A 21,402-nucleotide genomic window follows, 5' to 3' on the forward strand; every position below is an offset into this window, starting at 1 on the left:
ACTCAAGGGCGATTCATCCTTTGTAGACAAGCCAGTGTGTTGGAAAGAGCATTGGATTAAGAGCTAGGACTACTGTCAAGCTGGAATATAACCCTGGACTGTCACCCAACCTCATCTACCATGACTCAGATTCCTCATCTGTAAAATGGGAATGATATTTGCCCTATCTACACCATCAATTTGAAACTCAAGCAAAACAATGGGCCCCAAAGTACATTAGAATTATAAGCGTTTAATAAACACTTATAATGGTGGTATTTTTAAACTATTTTTCTTTCATGAGTCTCCTCTTTAGGGTCTCCTAATACATAATTTATTCCTTATTTTCCCTTTCTAGACCTTCAGGTCTTTCTCAAGTCTCTTAATGAAATGCCTTCTATAGTTTTTCTGGATTTTTTTTTTAATTTTTTATTTGCATTTATTTTATGCAAAACTTATTCCCAGGCCGTAGGTTTTGGGGATACCTTTTTCTTCTGTGCAACCTCCTCTTCTGGTTTGGGAACAATCTGCTCTTTTTCAGTAAGGCACATCTCAGTGTGGCAGGGAGAGCAAACGTGTGGGGTCATCCGGCCAGAAGCCCTGTAAATTCAACATATCTTGGGGGATTTGTTCTCCTGGATGTGCTCAATGACCAGAGAATCTAACCCATGAGTTCACCATTACTCTCTGCATTTCTAAGCATGTGCAGTACAATTCAGCACTCTTTCTGGGCCACCGACCACGTGTGCAGCCACACTCTTTGGCCCAGGCACACCTACCAACTCCACACTATTCTGACGGTGTGGCACACATTGTTTCTGCGAAGCGACATCCTTCAGGTGCTTGGTGTCTTTTCAGATATGCCTATCCTTGATGGCCTGGGCAGATGTGTGTTCTTAAAATGACCATGAAGATTTGAACCTCTTGCCTGCATGATTTCGTAGGGTTTTCTGGGTCAAGTGAATAGCAAGCCATTTTCTGAGATCACCTCAGGCCACTTACGGGAAGAGCTGGATATTGTGTTAATTTTTATTGATCATGCATCTTAATAGTTATCTAAAATGAATCCAATTTCTTAAAGTCTCCATCCATCTCAACGCCTTAGTCCCTCAGCAAAGGGAGAGCCCATGCCATTTCTCCTTACTGCCGTAAAACAGTTCAACACATATTGAGTGCCCACTGTATGTTAGGTGTTGGGCAATACCAACTGAGCACCGTAATCACACTCTCAAAATTTTCAGTCTGGTCTGGTGCAGTAATTTTTTTTTTTTTTTTACAATTTATTTATTTGAGAGAGAGCACACGTGCACATGAGTTGGGGGAACGGGCAGAGAGTTTTAAGCAGACTCCACGTGGAGTCTGACAGAGGGCTCAATCTTATGACCCTGAGATCAGGGCCTGAGCTGAAACCAAGAGTCAGATGCTTAACGGACTGCAAAACTGATTTCCGTCTTTTTTACTGAGGAAAATATTTATCATAAGCATAAGTTAATAAAGAATGGAAGCTCAAGATACCTGAGTACAAGTAAATAGCTACTTCATGTGAATTCTTACCTCCAGCTTCACATCCGATCTCCAGGGAGCACGACAAGAATGAAAGGGGTGCCTAAGCTGAGAGGCTCTCTTTCTGCTAAGGTTTACCTGAACCTCACACCACAGCATACTCATGCTTTCCTTCTTTCCTTGCTCTGGGTCTGCTTCAGTGACTAGAAGCATCTCCATCCCCCAACCAGCTCACTGGAGTTTATCTCTTCCCTCTTGGCTCAGTGCTTTTGACCTCATCATCCATGATTTGACCTCTGGCTTCACCCAAGATTTTGATTTTTGGACCTGGCTCCTGTATGTCTTATAACCTAAGACATACAGCCCGGGGGGGTTGGGGTGGCAACGTGGGCAGCCCTGTCATATTCTCAAGGTGAACTGAATATCAATCTATGGTGGTTATGACGCTAATCACTTTTAAATTTGTGATGTTACAATAGAACTACCGCAAATAATCCTTGAACAATGATGAAGACAAGAGACAAGTAAACCAGTAATTTCCAGGTTTATTTTATTTTCTTTTTAAAAGTAATCTCTATGCCCAACAGAGGGCTCGAACTCACGACCCCCAGATCAAGAGTCACATGTTCCACTCACTGAGCCAGCCAAGTGCCCCCAGTAAGTCCCAGGTTTAGAATAACAAAGACACAGACTCCATTGATTTCATGTGTACATTTCCATGCCTGAATTAAATGGTGTGATTTCTTAAACCCAACTCAAACTGCTATAAAATAAATGTAACTTTTGCTGTATTACAGCTTTTACAAACCTCAGATCAACTTGCCTCCTTAAATCATTATTTGACCACATTACATAATAAGCAGAAGGGTCATTTGTCAGGAATATGAAAGGAATAAGCCTGCAGATAGAATCTTCTCTTCTAAATAGACACGTATGCACTGAAAAGTGTTGATATCGTAAGCACCACTCATACCTACGAAACCCTATCTGGATCAAACTGTTCCCAAATTTTGTGCAAGAAATATTTCTTCAGAATCAGAATGTCCACCCTAATATTCAAGACCTAAATAACAAGTGGAAGAAACAAAAACTTCCAGCTCTATTGAAATAATACACCTAACACAACTGAAGACCATAGAGCATGCCACATGTAGTCCCCTTTAAGCATTCCTGAGAGAACTAATTTCCAAAGAGTAATTAAGTTGCTTGACAAAATTCTAGAGTAGCTGGCTTGTAAGCAATTAGAAAAGAAAATAGTAATTAAAGGACCTGCTCTATATTCACTAAGTCAAATTAAACGAAATACATTTCATATTTTAACACATTTCATGGGCTAGTAGATGAAGAACTGTTAGTCCTGTAAACAATATGCAAGAGCTAGAGATTAGAATTTAAGCACATTCATAAGTGGTTTGATAATTGTACTCAATTATTAATAGATGAAACCTGACTAAAGCAGTCTTTCATGATTTGCTCCTGGGCTAGTTCGGTCATGTGCAATAAGGTCGAGGCCTTGTTTATCCAATTTGCAAGTGAATCTTGGAGTGATAGCTAATGTGTTGAATGTCAAAATTAAAATTTGAAATATGTATGTAGCAACAATGAGCCAAAACCAAAAAAGAAAATTCACTAGTCATAAACAGAAGGTACTAAATTATGAAAAACATTTTAGAGGTTATAACTGGTATAAATTGCTATCAATGCTCATATACTCTTGGAACAATTTTGATGAAAATATGGTTTCTAATACAATGCACATAATAGGGGCGCCTGCGTGGCTCAGTCGGTTAAGCATCTGCCTTCAGCTCAGGTAATGATCCTGGAGTCCTGGGATCCAACAGCCCATCAGGCTCCCTGCTCAGCAGGGAGTCTGCTTCTCCCTCTGACCCTCCCCCCTCTCGAGCTCTCTCTCTAATAAATAAAATCTTATAAAAAAATTAAAGAAGTGTTGACGAGGATGTGGAGAAAAGGGAGCTCTTGTGCACTGTTAGTCAGAATGTAAATCGGTACAGCCACTATGAAAAACATTATGGAGTTTTCTCAAAAAAGTAAAAATTGAACTGTCATATGATCCAGCAATTCCATTTCTGGGTATATATCCAAAGGAAATAAAATCAGGATCTCAAAGATATATCCACACTCCCATGTTCATTGCAGCATTTATAATAGCCAAGACATGGAACAACTTAAGTGTCTACACACACATACACACACATGCACAATTATTCAGCCACAAAAAAGGAAATCTTGCCATTTGCAACAACACAGATAGAAGTTGAGGGCATTATGCTAAGTGAAATAGGTCAGAGAAAGACAAATACTGTATGATTGCCCTTCTGGTGGTTGCCAGGAGAGGATGGAGATGGGCAAAAATGAGTGAAGGTGCTCAAACAGTACCAACTTCCAGTTATAAAATGAGTAAGTCATGGGGAGGTAATGTACCATATGGTGACTATAGTTAATAATACTGTACTGTATATATGAAAGTTGCTAAAAGTAAATCTTAAAAAGTTTTTCTCATCACAAGAAAAAAAATTTGCAACTATGTGACGGACGTTAACCAGACTTACTGTGGTGATCATTTCACAATATAATATTTAATCGCTGTGTTGCACACCTGAAACTAATGTTATCAATTTTATCTCAATTAAAAACAAAGTCAGAGGTGGCAGTTTTGTTATTTTTGATCAGACTAAGAAGTAGAATTATGTAGTTGTTTTGTGGAGATCCCTTAAATGGGATGCCAACATTCTGGAAAATCTCAGGAGCTCAGAAAGTGCTCCACTCAGCTCCACAGCACTAACTTCACAGCCTTAATCATGGTTTTCTTTTTGCTAAGCCATCCTCTCTGTTCAGCTTAATCTTCCCCATAAACTGCCGGGGTTCTGCAGCTTGCCAACTAAAGACATAGCTTAAATTTCAAAAGGCCGGATGCAAAAAAAAAAAAAAAATCTTTCTTGGGAAATTATCTGGTATAAAATCTTTTTCTGCAGAATCCCTAAAGCACCTTCTTGGAAGTATCCAAACTGCAAAAAGTACCAACTAGTACACAAAAAATGAAGCTTCCCACAACAGAGAATGGAAGCATGCTTGGATTATTAAAATACTTCTACTTTAAGTACAAAGTTTTAAAAAGAAATTGAATACAATGTTGCTTAAGGATGTTATCTTAGTAAGATGTTTGCTAGAAGGGTGTTTTTGTGGGGGGTTTTTGGTTCTTTTTTAAGGGATAAATTTATGTTAGGGAACATCTTGCTTAAATTCTAGATGGAGGAACAGCCAGCCATAGGTGGGAAGTGTGTCAGTTCTACAAGAGCATTTTCTATGAATATTTTTGTTAATACAGCCCAACTATTGTAAATGTTTAGAAAATTACTGTTTTCTTATATTTAGGATATTTATGGCAGAATATTTTTTTTACACCAATAATTTGAGTGTCATAGGGACTCAAAACCAAGAAGGTTTGAGAACTGTTCATCTAGTCAAACTAAAATTACTTTATAAACATAAAAATGCTTTTAAGGTGCAATACATCAATTCTACTTAGAAACAGAAAAACAAAGTTAGCATAAAGTAATATTCTTAACACTCATGAATATTTCAAAAAGCTCAGAAAAACTATTTAAGCCCTTTAAGACTACTGAATAACCTAGACAAACATATATAAGCTATTCAAATGGTAATGATATAGAAGCTATTCAAGTGATTTGTTAATATTGCAAAATAAGTTTTCTTCTAGACAGTGGTTTCTTCCTGGTAATTACTGGCTAAGAACTAAGAATGGTTAAAAAATAAAGTGGGTCATAATGCAGAACATGAGGACTATACACACTGCTATATGATCTTTGAAAGTTAAGGCAATAAATCACAAGAGTTCTCATCACAAGGGGAAAAAATCCTTTTTTGTATGTATACATAGGTGTTAACTTACTGTGGTAATCATTTCACAATATTGGTCAATCAGCCATTACACTATACACCTTAACCTTCTACGGTTCAGTACGTCAATTGTATCTCAATAAAATGGGGGCAGGCTGAATAAATTTCTCATCAATAAATCCTGGCCATACATTTGATTACTTAGTATGATTATCAGCTGATTATTCTTCATAAGGATTATTCTAAAAGATATATTATTTTTATTTAGAATACCTCATTATCTCGAGTATTTGTACTTCTTGGAAACAAACACAATGTGTCAGATCTTCCTGCAAAAGTTGAGGATAACAAAAACTAATAACCCTTTAGGATCTATATTCTGAAAGAAAAAAAATATTACTCCAGACTTTCCTGGCAGGATTTACTGAGAGACCTGCCAGATATAATTGGTAGATCTGAACAGTATTAACGAACAGTAAAGATAACAAGCCCTTTGTGTGTTAGCACAATCCTTAAAACCCACAGAGATGAGAGACTAATTTGTCCAAAACCATGTAAAGTTCAACCTGCAGAATCTTCAAAACCATTCTAACCCAAGAAACTAGGCGTGGTTGTCTTAAACATTTTCAGTATCCCTTCTTTTGTATCCACTGTATCCCTCCTTCAGTTTCTGTCCGTGCATTACTCAATTCCCGGGAAATAGAGTCCGTCCTTAGTAAGAGCCACTGTCTGCAAAATGCCCTGGAAAGAGAACATCCACCATGCAGCTTAGGAGAAAGATCAGGTTAAGAGCTGTGGAAGGCCACTGGCTCCTCTCTTCACCTGTTATTCCCCAGTTATTGGGGGGGGTGGGGGGGAGCCAGACCATTTTCAGTTTTTACCTAGATCGGCACCTGCGAGTGCCAACGTACATGAAAAGAACCACTTGCGATGGTTCATTCACAAATTCACAAAAGCTACTGTTTAGCTTTTCTGTTCTGGACAAAAGACAAGTTACTGTAGGTAGCTGCTGACTAAATTAAAAACCTCAAAACAATGTTGAGCAAAAATAGCCAGATATGATTTTTACTGTGTGCTTCCTTTTCTATAAAATATAAAAACAGGCAAAACAACCTGTGGTATTAAAAGTTTGCAGTGGTGATGAGTTATGACTGCAAGTAGAAATAAGGGATTTATGGGATTCTAATGTTTTTTCTTGATCTAAGGTCTGATTACTCAGTCTATTGTTCACCTTGTGCACATTATGCATTATTTTGCCACATTGACAAGTGGGAAATTTCTTTCATTCACATTTCATGTGTTCCTTCTTCCTCTCCATAGAATGAATATAATTCATCTGATTAGGTCTAATCCACATTCACTCCCCTGCCGGGCTCATCTTGAATTCTGTAATGGTATATCCTTCACCATTATACTCTCAAGAATTCCTATTAACACAGGAAACTGTATGGTATAGTTTAATGCAAGCTTGCCAGTTAAGTACATAATGGAATACACACATTTATCTTTCTCATTTCAGCAGTGGGGGTGTGGCAACTGTCACCTCTCTCAGCCCCAGGACTGGACAACTGCTGTCAGATTAGGGGGAAATACAGGTTGTAATACCCATTTTTTTTGAGGCTCCTTTTCATTCCACGTTTTTCAAAATTGTATTGCATAATCAGAAAATTATATTGACACTAAGTGGTATCATGGAACGAGTACTTTATTCATATTTCTATCATGAGTTTTATACTACATGTATTTACATGTTTTCTGGGTCACAAAGGCTAAAACGTCATTGCCTCCTCAAAAGATTTATTCTTTTGAGTAGCAGCACTAACGGATTTCTATAAAAGTTATGATTCAATGAAGGTCATAATTAATACTTATTAAGCAACACAAAAGGTGTATGATATTGTACTTGGCAGTATGTTCTTACAACCCTGATACCTTACTTAAGGGTAACTTCTCCATATAAAAGTGTTTATTAACCTGTTAACTAGCTTTCTACCTGGTTGCTAACAGGACTTGAAAATCTTGCTGCATAAACACTTGACAAAATAGCCTTATAAGTTGATTAACATTTGAAAGAAAGATAAAATAGGTTTATAAAGTTAAATCCAACATATAGCATCAGCATGTGGTAGCCTTCTCCTATCCACTTTTTCAAGTGCAAAATAATGGGTTATCTCCTACATGTCTTCCGGGGTGAGTTATGAGAATTAAATGCTATCATGTTTGCCTCTAGACAAAATTTTAATTAGACACACAAGTAGGAGAAAACCACTTTTAATTGAAAAATAAAGCAATACATCTCAAATAAGACTCTGTTCAACAACATAAACTGTAACTTGCCGAGGGAAATCGCTTTCTTAGAAGTGGTACTGTGAAATTTAGGTATCAGCAATCAATAGTTTCCCTCCTTTATTCTGACTCAGCTATAAGCATATTAAAAATAAGGACCTTCTCATGAATTTAAACTGTAAATCTGTAAAGCCTGTCCCTATTCTTAATCCATTGACAAAAGGTGAGATTTTAAACAAACATTTCTATACTGAGGAGTTCCCATAACAGCAAACAGTCAATATTTTCCTTATGAAAAGTTTATAGGAAAGACACACAAGACTATTATTGATATTTAACTAATCCACAAACCTCAAAACACAATTTCATCAAGATGATCTCTACTACAGTTTTCATTTAAAGAAGTTCTCAAATCTCAGAATGGTTTAAAACTTGATATACTGGAAGTATTAACTTTGAAAGAAAGTAGTAAAGTTATTGCTTTAAATTGGAAAACCTATGGTCAAAAATCTTTTTAAAAAGAGTTCATTAAATAGCTGTTCTTACAATTACACTCATGTAACTGCAGATAGTAAACATCACTCTTTCGAATGACGGAACAAAGGCATATGTTCATCAAGATGTATGGCTTTTTTGGTGATTGTTATTACTACCATAGTCATTATTGTTTGACTGAAAAAGGTTTTTACAAAACTCCACTTCCAAAATTAACATTTTTATTAAATCAAGTTAAAAAAAATGTTCACTGTAGAAAAGTCAACAAGGGTTTTTAACAAAACCAAAATATACCCTTTCATACAATATATGTATATATTAGCAGCAAACTACTTCTGAGATTTTCTTTTATGTTCTTTAGTTATTTTAAAGAAAGCTGTTTTAAACAATGCATATTAGTATGGAATGTCAGCTAATACACTCCTCTTTTATTCTGTGATTTAGGCCTTCTAATACAAGTTATTTTATGATTCTCATTAATAAATACTAAGAATAAACCCAGTTTTGACTAAAAAGTAGTGAAACAGTGGCTGGTGGCATCCATCTCATTACTTCATAGTCATGCATTATCTTTGAGAATAACAAATGAGCACCATATAAACAAGGTAACTACGTGTGTGTGTAAATTCAACTTTTAAAGGTGTAATAGTAGCCAACTAGACCACTTAGCATTTGGCTGTTACTTTTTAAAAATTTGGTGATATATAAAAATTTAATCAAATCAGATACTCAATCCCATATTGCTTGTCCATTTAAAAAATCTTAATAGAAATTCTGTATATAACCTGACAAATTGCATGCATATGTGCGTGTATATACACATACAAAAGTGTATGCATATATACATATACATCTTTAGCTTTGAACGAATTTCTAAACTGAGATGAAGCCAAACCTCTCATTTAAATAAACATATAGAATATGATAACACCAACTGGAAGTTTCTAAGAAAAGTTTCATCTTAGCTAAAGAGAAATACTGGCTACTGAAAATTTTGAGGCCAAAGAGCTGCAATTCAGCTTAACAAACTCTAGGCTTACAAATTAGTCAGCCGAACAAACAGGATTTGAAACCGCCTGCCTAAGAAATAAATTTTTCTCTTAGTATTTCCTTCTAAGGCAAAAAGGAAATATCTTTACAATGAACTTTCACTTTTTAAAGAGTTATAATTATTAAAGAAATCTCACTAGTCTTCAAAAATACTAAACATTATATAAATACAATTTTCTTATAGTTGAATTCTTCAGCTAGAATCTGTATTAAAAAAGTTTCCTTTGGATTGTTTCATTTAGCACTTCAAGTCTCCATTCTGCAACTCTGGTAACTGGCTCAGATTTGGTAGATTTCTATCAATCACCCCTTTCAGAATGTGCCACTGCGTGTTACCTGTGTACAAGAACATCAATGGGAGGAACTGCACCAAATTCCAAAAGCAACAAAAGGAAAAATTCAAGACTGTGTAATATAAAAAAAGATAAGTACAACATGGAATCCCTTTTGTTCATTACATTAATGAATATAATCCTTTCAGTATTTTTAAAGATAATGTCCTAACTTTCATTTTTTAACTTATGAAGAAGATGAAGTTTTTAGATGGCCCACCTTTATTTTTTAATTAAAAAACTAAATCAATAGACTGAATTACTTTTATTAATATACACATCAAGTTACTGAAACGGTGACTTCATGTAGTTTTCCCCTTAAAGATGGCACTTGCAGGTACAAAGATGCAGAGATGTCTATAGCCTTCAGATGTTTACCTGAAAAGATTCTTCAACAGCAGTTTGATACTGGGTTTCCTCATCTAGCTGAAGATTCTAAAAACAATGACATTAACATGTCAATAGGAAAGACATATTCCACTACTTAATACTTTGTCCAATACATTACACACACTTGAAACGGTTTATGTTACAATATAACTTTAGTAATTAAGTTCAGTTGTAATTATTTAAGTATAACTGATAAACAACAAATGGGATCAGCAGAGAATGAAATCTGAAAGTTATAGTGCTTTATGATGTCATTAATTAAAAGTACAGTTAGAGATAACCTACAACTGTAAGTGATAATAAATTCCATCATCTCTAGAAAAGAATGTCAAATGTCTGAAAATAAATTCATTTTAAAGAAAATAAGCATTTATTGAATTAAGAGAACTGAACAGCAGCTTCTTAATCCTAACATGAAACTAAAAACTACAGTTCGCTCAATCTTAGTTACTCCACTCTCCTTCACTTAATTCTACTTGCTATCATTTATGTCCCATGGGTTTGCTTTAAAATAGGATTCCAGGGGCGCCTGGGTAGCACAGTCGTTAAGCATCTGCCTTTGGCTCAGGACGTGATCCTGGTGTTCTGGGATCGAGCCCCACATCAGGCTCCTCCACTGGGAGCCTGCTTCTTCCTCTCCCACTCCCCCTGCTTGTGTTCCCTCTCTCGCTGGCTGTCTCTCTGTCAAATAAATGAATAAAATCTTTTAAAATAAATAAATTAATAAATAAATAAAATAGGATTCCACTTGGGGCGCCTGGGTGGCGCAGTCGTTAAGCGTCTGCCTTCAGCTCAGGGCATGATCCCGGCGTTCTGGGATCGAACCCCACATCAGGCTTCTCCACTGGGAGCCTGCTTCTTCCTCCCTCACTCCCCCTGCTTGTGTTCCCTCTCTCACTGGCTGTCTCTCTCTGTCAAATAAATAAATAAAATCTTTAAAAAAAAAAAAAAGGATTCCACTTGACAATCTCAAATAATTAAAATTATATACTCTTCTGTGGCAAAATAAAACAATTAGACAATTAGGTCAAAAGTGGTTCATAAAATATATTTTTGTTTTTCCAAATCATAGTTCTCCACAGTAAACTTTCTTAAAATGAGAATTTAAGACTCTACATTTCATAAAAATGCTAAAATCATAAAAGTACACCTGAATTTTACATACGTTTGAGCTGTTATTTTAAAACAATATGACTAAAAATGCAAATTCCACAAAATAAAAAAACACTTATCAATAATGACATAATTTCAACCCTGGAGAGAGCAGAGAAAAATGTAAATTCTGTTCAAGCCATTGTCAGAACTGCACATGCCTGTGCTTACCTAACCTGGAAAGTAAGTATCAGCCATTCTGTCAGGATTAGTATTGAATTAGATATGGTTCTAATTCACTGCAGTTGAATAAAATGTAATTTCACAATAAAAGAAAAGCTATCTAATTTCTTTAAAAAATTATCATGACACATTTGGGAGGTAGAAAGTAAGCCCATGTTTTGCTTTAGGGATTTGTTTTTATATTATATAACTTCCCTCATGCCCTGTTAAAGCCATCATCTAAGACCAGAATCTACTCAACCTGGCTTTATTTAATAATTAAGCTCCCTCGTTTTTAAAAAGAATGTGTCTCAGGGTGCCTGGGTGGCACAGTCAGTTGGGTGTCTGCCTTTGGTCAGTCCTGGGGTCAAGCCCCATGGAGGGCTCCCTGTTCAGCAGGGAGCCTGCTTCTCCCTCTCATTCTGTCCCTCCGCCACCTCGTGACCTCTCTCGCTCTTCCATTCACTCTCTCAAATAAAATCTTTAAAAACAAAAAAAAAAAAACAGAATAAAAAGAATGTGTCTCATATGTAGCTTTGAGAAATCTATTATAATAAACAACTTATACTACATGAGAAATACATTCTCCTTCATCTGTTGTACCAGTTTTACTTCTCTAAGCAGGTACAATTATCCCTTAAATCTAGACAGTTTTCACATAAATCATTTTGTCAATCTGGGGGTTTGCTCTTCTTCTATTAATTATCTCTCTAGAACAGGAGGTGAAGAGCAAATTCAACTTTTACCATTTCCACAAACCAAAGTTCATCTGTATTATTCTAAAAACAGAACCTGCTCTATAACCAACCAGTATGATACATCAGCTTGTCTCAAAACTCAAGTCTAGATTGAAAAAGTTAATTTAACCTGAATATTTACAGGGTATTTTCTTAAGCTTAAAGAATTTCACTTACCACAAATTCTCCATAATCAAACTGATGTCTTTGATTTAGATGACTAACGAAATTTCTAGTAATCTGGCTAGGATCTCCCCAAGGAAGAGACACACAAATAGGACATGTCTATGAGAAACAGAATGTTTTAAATATAAAATAATGAAAATATCCAAACATACTAATTAAGTATTAAAACAACACAAGCTTATGTTACTGAAAATGTCTACATGAAAACCATTTCTAAGGTCCAAATTTCAAGACAAGATCATTTCCTGACCAAACTACGTCAGATAAATTATAATAATCTAACACAACACAATAAAAAGAGATATACATTCTATTATTTATATCTCCGACCACACAACTGTTTGAACAGAAACATCACACTCAACCGTTAATAATACCAATCATAGTTGCTATCATTAACTAGTATGTAATCTCATTTGAGCCACAACTAACGATAATTATTATTAGTTTACTTTTATTTATAAGTAAAATAAAAGTGAAGTAAACTTTAAATCATATCCTTAAGGTTTTAAATAAAGGACACGCTAAGAAGTGAATGGATGACACCCTCAAATCAAATAAGAAACAATTTTTGGTAACTGGACTCTAGCTAAAGTTTGTGCTGTGTTGCAGGAACAAAAATTTGCCAATGCAATATAAAACAAATGAAATCTCTTAAATGTGAGATTTTTCCTGGAGAGATCTTTGGCAATTGTATTTTATTTAACAGTAACTGACCGTCCCCCTAATGAGCAGAGTAGGTGGTGTGTCTCCCTTAGTACTATGTGAGAGTTTAAGGGCAGCCTCAGTAGTTACTGAGGCATCTTCTTTCCCAACTTTTTCTAGCACAACCAACTAAAACTGCTTAGAAGTACCTATAATCCTTATTTTATTTATAAAATTTTCCTTCTACTCTTATTTCTGAAGAAAATATTTATATATCAAAATGTACAGCTGAAAAGGAAGTATCTCTTCCAGCTCAGTTTCTCCTGTACCATCCACAGTTGAAATCACTTACCTGTGTAACTCATGTTCCAAAAGAGGACTTGTAGGACCATTAACACAATGCTGGAATCCCGCACTCCACTCTGTCTCCCTCATTCATCAAAAAGGTCTCACCCCTTTCTTACACAGCCTCAAAATGGCATCAAAAAGATATGTACGCATCAAAAAGAAAGTATGATTCTTTTCCTTCCATGCTTTATGCATTCATATACTAGATTCTGCAAGGATACAATTAAAAATACCTACTGACTTTATTCTTATTTTTAAGTGCTTTCACCTGCAGCAGATCCATCAGACCAGATCCAGTTGCCTGCATCATATAGACTAAGAAACTGAGAGGCCCCGACAGAGGTTGGGTCTGCCACTCCTCAAATGAAAATCCCCAGTTCACCTTTCATGACTTCATTCTCCTCCAGGCTGTTCTCCTACATTAGCCTTACAATAAGGATCTCCCTTTCTATAAGTGAGTTACTAGAATTTTAAATATCTCGTTTTGCTTCACAGTCATCAATTTCTAGTTGACAAAAATCTACCTTAATGATAATGCCCCATCCAAATTTAAATCAACTACTTTCCCTTATACACATGAAATGAAATAAATGGAACAGCATATTTAAGCAGAGGACTGTCTTAAACATAGGTACTTACCACAGGAACTATCTGAAATAGGTGATTACTGTTACAGTGATCCAGTAAACGCTGTCTGGTAAAATTTGATTCTTGACACAAGGGACACTTAAAGGTAGGATGCCCAGAAGAACTATAAAATAATTTTAAATGAAATGTACTTAAGGTGAAATCATAACATAAAAATGACACTTTTCTATTATTTGACCAATTATTTTAAGTGTCTTTTTTTTTTTTTTAAAGTATACTTATTATTCAAAGATTCCCTCATTTTGAAAAAACTATTTTCAGGAAGTGATCTACAACAGATGTTCCCAAACAATCTGAGTTTACAGTACCCTTAAAATATTTCAGTACATTTTTTCATGGTGCCTTTGGCCTAAACAAAAACAACAAACCTAGCTGCCCCATGTATTAAGCAGTTACATCCAAACAAGTTAAATTTAGTCATTTGTGTAAGGCCAACAGATTTCTCTATAACTTCCTTGAAAGTTGTAAATACCCTGTGCTGTCCCATATCTAGGAACTCAAAACTTTTTAAAAGATTCCCATCAACGTCAGATCTTTAGTCTATCCCAGTCTCTAGGACTCTAACATACAAAATTCATAGGAAAAGTGAAAAACAAAATGATCAATCATCAGAATGATTGACGTTTCCAAAACATTTTGAGGATCATGCATCCCTGAAGTTTAATACCTCGGAATTTCGGCAAGGGACAGTTTAATACTGACATCTCTACCTAAATTATACACGGAAGAAACCTGACCACAGTGAAAAAAGAGATCTAAACTATTCTAATTTAATGTGATCTGTAAAAGCATCTGCAGCATTTATTTCTTAATTGCTAATCTAGCATTATGTCTGACGATTTCACTGAATAAAAAAATTTTAATTAAAAAATGTATTATAAAGTGACAGATATTATGTACTAAAGTAGCAAAATTTTCAAAAGCTTACCTTGTATTCTCTTGATAAGTTTCTGTGTTATCAGATGTAGATGTTTCACTCCTATTACTTGAGAAGCATAGAAGGGGAAAAGTTAATACCTCAAGTAAGAAAGCATATTACAGATTCATTAACTTCAATTGCTAATGAAATGACTAGTCTGAATTTGTTTTAAAAGCCTGAACTTCAGGATGCCTGGGTGGCTCAGTCCGTTGAGCATCCCAACTCTTGATACTGGCTAAGGTCATGATCTCAGGGTTGTGAGATCAAGCCCCATGTAGGCTCTGTGCTGGACACTGACCCTGCTTGAGATTCTCTCTCTTCCCCTCTGCCCCTCCCCAACTTGCACATGCATGCCCTCCCCACCCCAAAAAATAAATAAAGGCCTGAACTTCAAATAGTTCTGAACTGTGAAATAATTATAGCATTATATTTTAAATAAATTCTGGAAAGAAAACTGCTTATTAAATCTTTATTTACATCCTTTAAAATTAACTTATGCAGTTACAAATATATAGAAAATATAGAATTTTGCAGAATTATCTTAAATCCCTAGCATGATAATATTTCCCCAGATTCTTCAGACTTTCAAAGAGACTCTTCTACCTAGACTACCTAGTTTTTGAAAGTTGGGGTAGAAGCAAGAATCTGTGAACTTTTGACTTGTAACTAGAATATGGTTTAAAGTTGCGGCCTTCAAAGTAGAGTAGGTTTAAGAAAATATTTAAATGTTCATTATGTTCGTATTTTCCAAAAAGGAACTAGGCTTTCCAACATTTAATATACAGAACAATCTGACATCCTCAATGGGACCCTGTGCTGGAGCCATATGTCATATGCAGTATTAGAGAAATCCAGAGGGAAGAGTAGTTATATTCCAAATGGGGACTGTCACTTACGCATTACAGAATTTCATCAAAGTGGTCAATTTTACAGAAACAAGGCCTTTCAACAGCAGAAACATTAACAGAAATGAGACACGCAGTGACCAAAAAACTGTACCATACAGAGGTCTGCTCTTATATCTCAATATCAGAATTAAAAGAGTTGTTAAATCTAGAAAAAAGCTTATTCATTTTTCTTTTATAAAAAAACAAGCATTACTATACCAGCTGGCTAACAGATGTTCTTTTCTTTTTGAATTTCCTTTTTTGATTTGTTTTTCATAATAAAGCTACATACAACAAGGTTGTATTTGGTGTAGACACCCTCCCAATGACAGTTCCTTCTATGAAGATAACCATGTTAGCTTTCCACATACATCTATCCTATGCTGAACCAGCAAGCAACCTTCCCAGTTTTCACACCCAAAGAGAAGACTAGTAAACCACTATTTTCTGCACCTTTCCAGCAGATACTAATCTGTCTCTTCAGGCAAAGGTGACATTTTAACAATGTGAAGACTAAACACCTTTTTAAAATAAACTCAAACTATGGTGACTGCATTTATTAAAGAGATGTTATGTATTTGTCACCAAAAACAGTATGTGTCACCTATTTTTTAAAAATCTTGTATCTATATTTTTAAACTTCGTAACAGATTTCTCTAATTGGTTTTAAAGTCTTACAAATAAGAGTACCTGGCTTGCTCAGTTGGTACAGAATGCGACTCTTAATCTCAGGGTCGTGAGTTCAAGCCCCACAATGGGCGCTGAGCTTACTTAAAAAAATTAAAATAAAAAACAAATAAAATCTTCCAAATAAATATAATCACTGGTTTTGAATGTGCCCTTTAAAAACACTGTACAACTTCTGATTGGTTTATAAGAACAACTATAACATCATTAGGGAAGATGAAAATTTCAATAAAAGCCCTTTTGACATTTAGTGGATGGAACTGAAAATTTTAGGACGCTCAACCTATGACATACTTCTACCATTTGGATCTATAACTTCTGCATGGTAGGTATCTTTTTTTGGCCATGACAGTCAGCAAAATCAAGTATCAAACTAAACAGAATTTAGTTCCAAATCTTTGATTATGTCACAGTGTTAAACTAAGATTTAAAAAAATTTCAGGGGAGCACCTGGATGGCTCAGTCAGTTAAGCGTCCGACTCTTGATTTTGGCTCAGGTCATGACCTTAGCGTCGTGAGACTGAGCCCTGTAACAGGCTCTGCGCTCAGCTGAGAGTCTGCCTGACATCCTCTCCCTTTCCCTCTCCCTCTACCCCCCAACTCATGCACGTATGTGCATGCTCTCTCTCTCTAAAATAAGTAAATCTTTAAAAAAAGATTCTAGAAAGTATAGTCAACAATATTGGTTTTAGTAAAAGTATTACTAAAACTTTAATAAAAATGTTTCGTTAAGCAGAGCAAAATTTATTTTTAAAGTAATGATTTCAGGGGTGCCCGGGTGGCACAGCGGTTAAGCCTCTGCCTTTGGCTCAGGGCGTGATCCCGGCGTTATGGGATCGAGCCCCGCATCAGGCTCCTCTGCTATGAGCCTGCTTCTTCCTCTCCCACTCCCCCTGCTTGTGTTCCCTCTCTCGCTGGCTGTCTCTATCTCTGTCAAATAAATAAATAAAATCTTTTAAAAAAATAAAAATAAAAATAAAGTAAGGATTTCATCTTTAGCTCACTCCAATTTTGCATCCTTTAAATGTACATAAAGTATTAGTATTATAAAATACATGCATAGTGTTTATTTTATTTTTATTTATTTTAAGATCTATTTATTTTAGAGAGATAGAGAGATGAGAGGGAGACAGGGAGAGGGAGCAAAGGGAGAGGCAGAGAGAGAGCAGCAGACTCCCTGCTGAGCACAGAGCCTGATGCAGAGCTGGATCTCACAACCCTGAGACCATGACGTGAGCTGAAACCAAGAGTCAGACACTTAACCAACTGAGCCACCCAGGTGCCCTACACACATAGTTTTTAAATAAACATACATATACTATGAATGCACGCTTGATTTTTTTCACTGATGGGGTATACAATCACAAAAGTGATTTAAAACATTTTAATATCAAATTTAATGCCCTTTTCAAATGCTTTCTCCTTTCCCTCTCCCATTACAGTTCTCTATTTTCCATTATAACTGTCATTATCATCATTCCAGCCCTTCCTAATCATCCTGTACCATGTCTGGGTTCAACAACAGAAAATCTATTACTGGCACCATATTATCAATTAAAATTTTTAAAAGATCATTTCATTTGATACGAAAAAACCATTCAATAAAATTCAACCTCCATAATGGAAACAAAAACAAAAAAATCTTCATCATTCACAATGCTTTTAAAAATATAAATGCCTACACTTTAAGTATCAGAATATCTGGGAGTGGTGTCAAATGTCTGTAATTTTTAATTCCATAAAAGATTCCTATTTGAACAGAACCATATAATGGGGAAATCTTAAATTCAGTGGGAAATCTTAAATTCAGTGTGATATCATTATGACACAGATAAAAAATACCTATGTTAAAAAACTACAGTAAACATAATATTTAACAGTAAAATTTTAGATGCATTCCCACTTAAAATCAAGAACAAGAAAAAGGTATCTGCTATTTAATATTGGACAGAGATCCTAGTTAATGCAATAAGTTATGACACGAAGCACTAAGAAATAAAATTACATTAAAAAAACAATTTTCCACATTATAAGTCTAAAAGAATCTACAGGTAAATTATTTGGAACTATCTGAACTAGTAAGTCAACAGGTGCTAAATACAACCTTAACGTAAAAACCTGTACTATTCCTACTCACTAGTAATAATCACTTAGATTACAAAACAGGAAAAAAGATCCGTCTGTATAGCAACAAAAGTTCAACTAGGAAAAGATACAACAAAACATATTTACATATGCTCTAAATGGAATTCTTTAAGCACATTTTTTTTAAAATGCTCTTTTAAAAAAAGAGATGGGGCACCTGGGTGCCTCAGGTGATTAAACTTCTGCCTTCAGCTCAGGTCATGATCTCCTCAGGGTCCTGGGATGGAGCCCCATGGCGGGCTCCCTGACTTTCCCTCTCCCTCTGCGCCACACGCCCATTCATGCCCTCTTTCTCTCTCTCAAATGAATTAAAAAAATGTTTTTTAAAAAACTGGGAGGGGGCACTTGCGTTGGCTCAGTTGTTAAGCATCTGCCTTCAGCTCAGGTCATGGGCGCCGCATCAGGCTCCCTGCTCAGCGGGGAACCTGCTTCTCCCTCTCCACGCTGCCTCTCCCTCTCCAGCTACCCCGTGGCTTGTGTTCCCCTCTCACTATCTCTATCAAATAAATAAATAAAAATCTTAAAAAAAAAAAATCACATAAAAAAAAATGGGGAAGAGAGCCTGTATTTCTAGGCGAGAAAAATCAGGATCATACGTCAATTCCCTCCAAATCTATGATTTTATTATAAATTCAACCTCTATAATGCTTCTGATTAAAATCTCTACAGAGATTTTCAGGAGAATCAAAAGTCTGATCTTAAATTTTATATGAATATCAAAGGGACAAGAACAGCAGGGACAATTTTAGAAGTAAATCAAAAAAGGAAACTTTCCTTATCTGACACTAAGACTTATTGTTAAAGCCACAGTAATTAAGATAGCCTGATATTAGAGAAATAAACAAATGAACCAACAGAACAGAACATAGAGATGTGTAGGACTCAAATGGCACTGTAAATCAATGAGAAAAAATTGACCCAACTAATGTACTGGGACAAATGGCTAATCACATGGGGAAAATTCTTCCTACCCCACATTATTCATCCGAAATAAATGCAAAAGGCAAAAGCTTTAAAATGTTAAAGAAGAAAATATCTTTTTTTTATAAAAATTTTTTATTATGTTGTGTTAGTCACCATACATTGCATCCCAAGTTTTTGATGTAAATTTCCATGATTCATTAATTGCATATAACACCCAGTGCACCATGCAATACATGCCCTCCTTTAATACCCATCACCAGCCTATCCCGATCCCCAACACCCCCTCCCCTCTAAAGCCCTCAGTTTGTTTCCCGGGGTCCATAGTCTCTCATGGTTCTAAAGTAGAAAATATCTTATAACCTTGACATAGGAAAAGATTTCTCAAACATGACACAAAAAGCAAAAATCATAAAGAAAACAATTATATGTATACATATACAAATAAAAATATATTTTTGTATGTCAAAAGATACTAGAACAAGACTAGCGAAAAACTGAGCAATTTGCAATCAGGAAAAAAAAAAGCGAAATAGACAATAGTAGAAAAGCTTCTGCACAGCAAAGGAAACAATCAATAGAGTGAAAAGACAACCTATGGAATGGGAGAAAATATTTGTAAACTGTGTATCTGATAAAGGGTTAATCTCCAAAATATATAAGGAACTCCTACAACTTAATAGCAAAGAAACTACCAACCCAATTACAAAATGGGCTAAAAACCTTAATAATTCTCCAAAGATGATATACAAATGACCAACAGGTATATGGAAAGATGCTCAAGGTCACTAATCATCAGGGAAATGCAAATCAAAACCACAATGAGCTATCATCTCATACGTTATGATAGCTATTATCAAAAGAACATAAGACAAGTATTAGTGAGGGTGTGGAAAAATTGGAACCTTTGTACACTGTAAGTAGGAATGCGAAAATGGTACAAGACTTTGGAAAACAGTAGGGACGTCCCCCCCCAAAAAACAAACAAAACTACCATGTGATTCAGCAATCTTACTTGTGGGTATTTATCCAAAACAACTGATATCAGGATCGTGAAGAAATATAGCATTCCCATGTTCATTGTGGTGCTATTCATAAAAGCCAAGAGGCAGAAACAATCTTGTGAATGTATTAAACACAAAGATATGAATGGATAAAGAAAATGTGGTGTATATATACACAATTGATTATCCAGCCTTAAAAGGAAATCCTGCAAATGAATGAATCCTGCAAACGACAATAAGAATGAACCTTGAGAATGTTCTAAGTTCAATAAGCCAGTCACAGCACAAATACTGTATGATTTCACTTATATGAAATATGAAATGCAAAACAGTCAAACTCACAGAATCAAAGAACAGAATGGTGGCTGTCAGAGGCTAGGAGAGAGTGAAACGGGGAGTTACTAATCAACATGTATAAAACCTTAGTTATGCAAGATAGGTTCTAGAGATTTGCTGTACAACACTGTGACAACAGATAGGAATACTGTATTAAACACTTAAAAATCTGTTAAGAGGATAGCTAGCTAGCTCATGTTAAGTATCCTTTCCAAAATTAAAAAAAAAGGAAAGGGGCCCCTGGCTGGCTCAGTTGGAAGACTCTGCAACTCTTGATCTCAGGGCTGTGAGCCCCATGCTGAGAGTAGAGATTACTTAAAATAAAAACTTTTTTTAAAAAGGGAAGAAAAAAGAAAATTGTGCATGACTATGCCATTTAATGCTAAATTAAACTGTGATACTCCTTAAGGCAGTTTTCAAAATACTAAAGTATCTCATTTCTAGTCTTTTAAAAATATGAAGAAAAATCTCAAGGCCTATGCTTATGTGCTTTACAAAACAGCAAAAAAAAAAAAATTTAATTCTGAGTAAAAATATGTATATATATACTTGTAATGCATGGAATAAAAGGATTGGCATCTACAATATATAAAGAATGCTTATAAATAAGGAAAAGTCATTTTACCTAATGCTTGTACCAGATTCCTTAATAAAAAGTTATTTAGCAGGGGATCTGGGTGGCTCAGTTGGTTAAGCATCCAACTCTTGATT

The 21,402-nt window shown here is 35.4% G+C and overlaps 1 protein-coding gene across 5 annotated transcripts in view; it reads right to left on the reverse strand.

Annotated features, from left to right (window-relative positions):
* Positions 1–1,410: 1,410 nt before the first annotated feature.
* The window catches only part of RNF138 (ring finger protein 138), a 40,643-nt gene continuing 20,651 nt past the window's right edge, over positions 1,411–21,402 (reverse strand). For 2 of the 5 annotated variants that reach the window (XM_045781865.2, XM_045781866.2), the window contains exons 5-9: positions 14,721–14,777; positions 13,784–13,895; positions 12,143–12,250; positions 9,903–9,959; positions 1,411–6,102 (exon numbers count right to left, since the gene is read on the reverse strand). In XM_045781865.2, coding sequence (XP_045637821.1) covers positions 6,043–6,102; positions 9,903–9,959; positions 12,143–12,250; positions 13,784–13,895; positions 14,721–14,777 — 394 coding nt within the window. In that variant the 3' untranslated portion in view covers positions 1,411–6,042. The other 3 variants (XM_087869897.1, XM_087869898.1, XM_087869899.1) reach the window with 3 other exon arrangements.

The sequence above is a fragment of the Ursus americanus genome, chromosome 19, assembly GCF_024610735.1.
Source record: "Ursus americanus isolate L20-20 chromosome 19, mUrsAme1.1.p, whole genome shotgun sequence".
In the NCBI taxonomy this organism is placed as follows: domain Eukaryota; kingdom Metazoa; phylum Chordata; class Mammalia; order Carnivora; family Ursidae; genus Ursus; species Ursus americanus.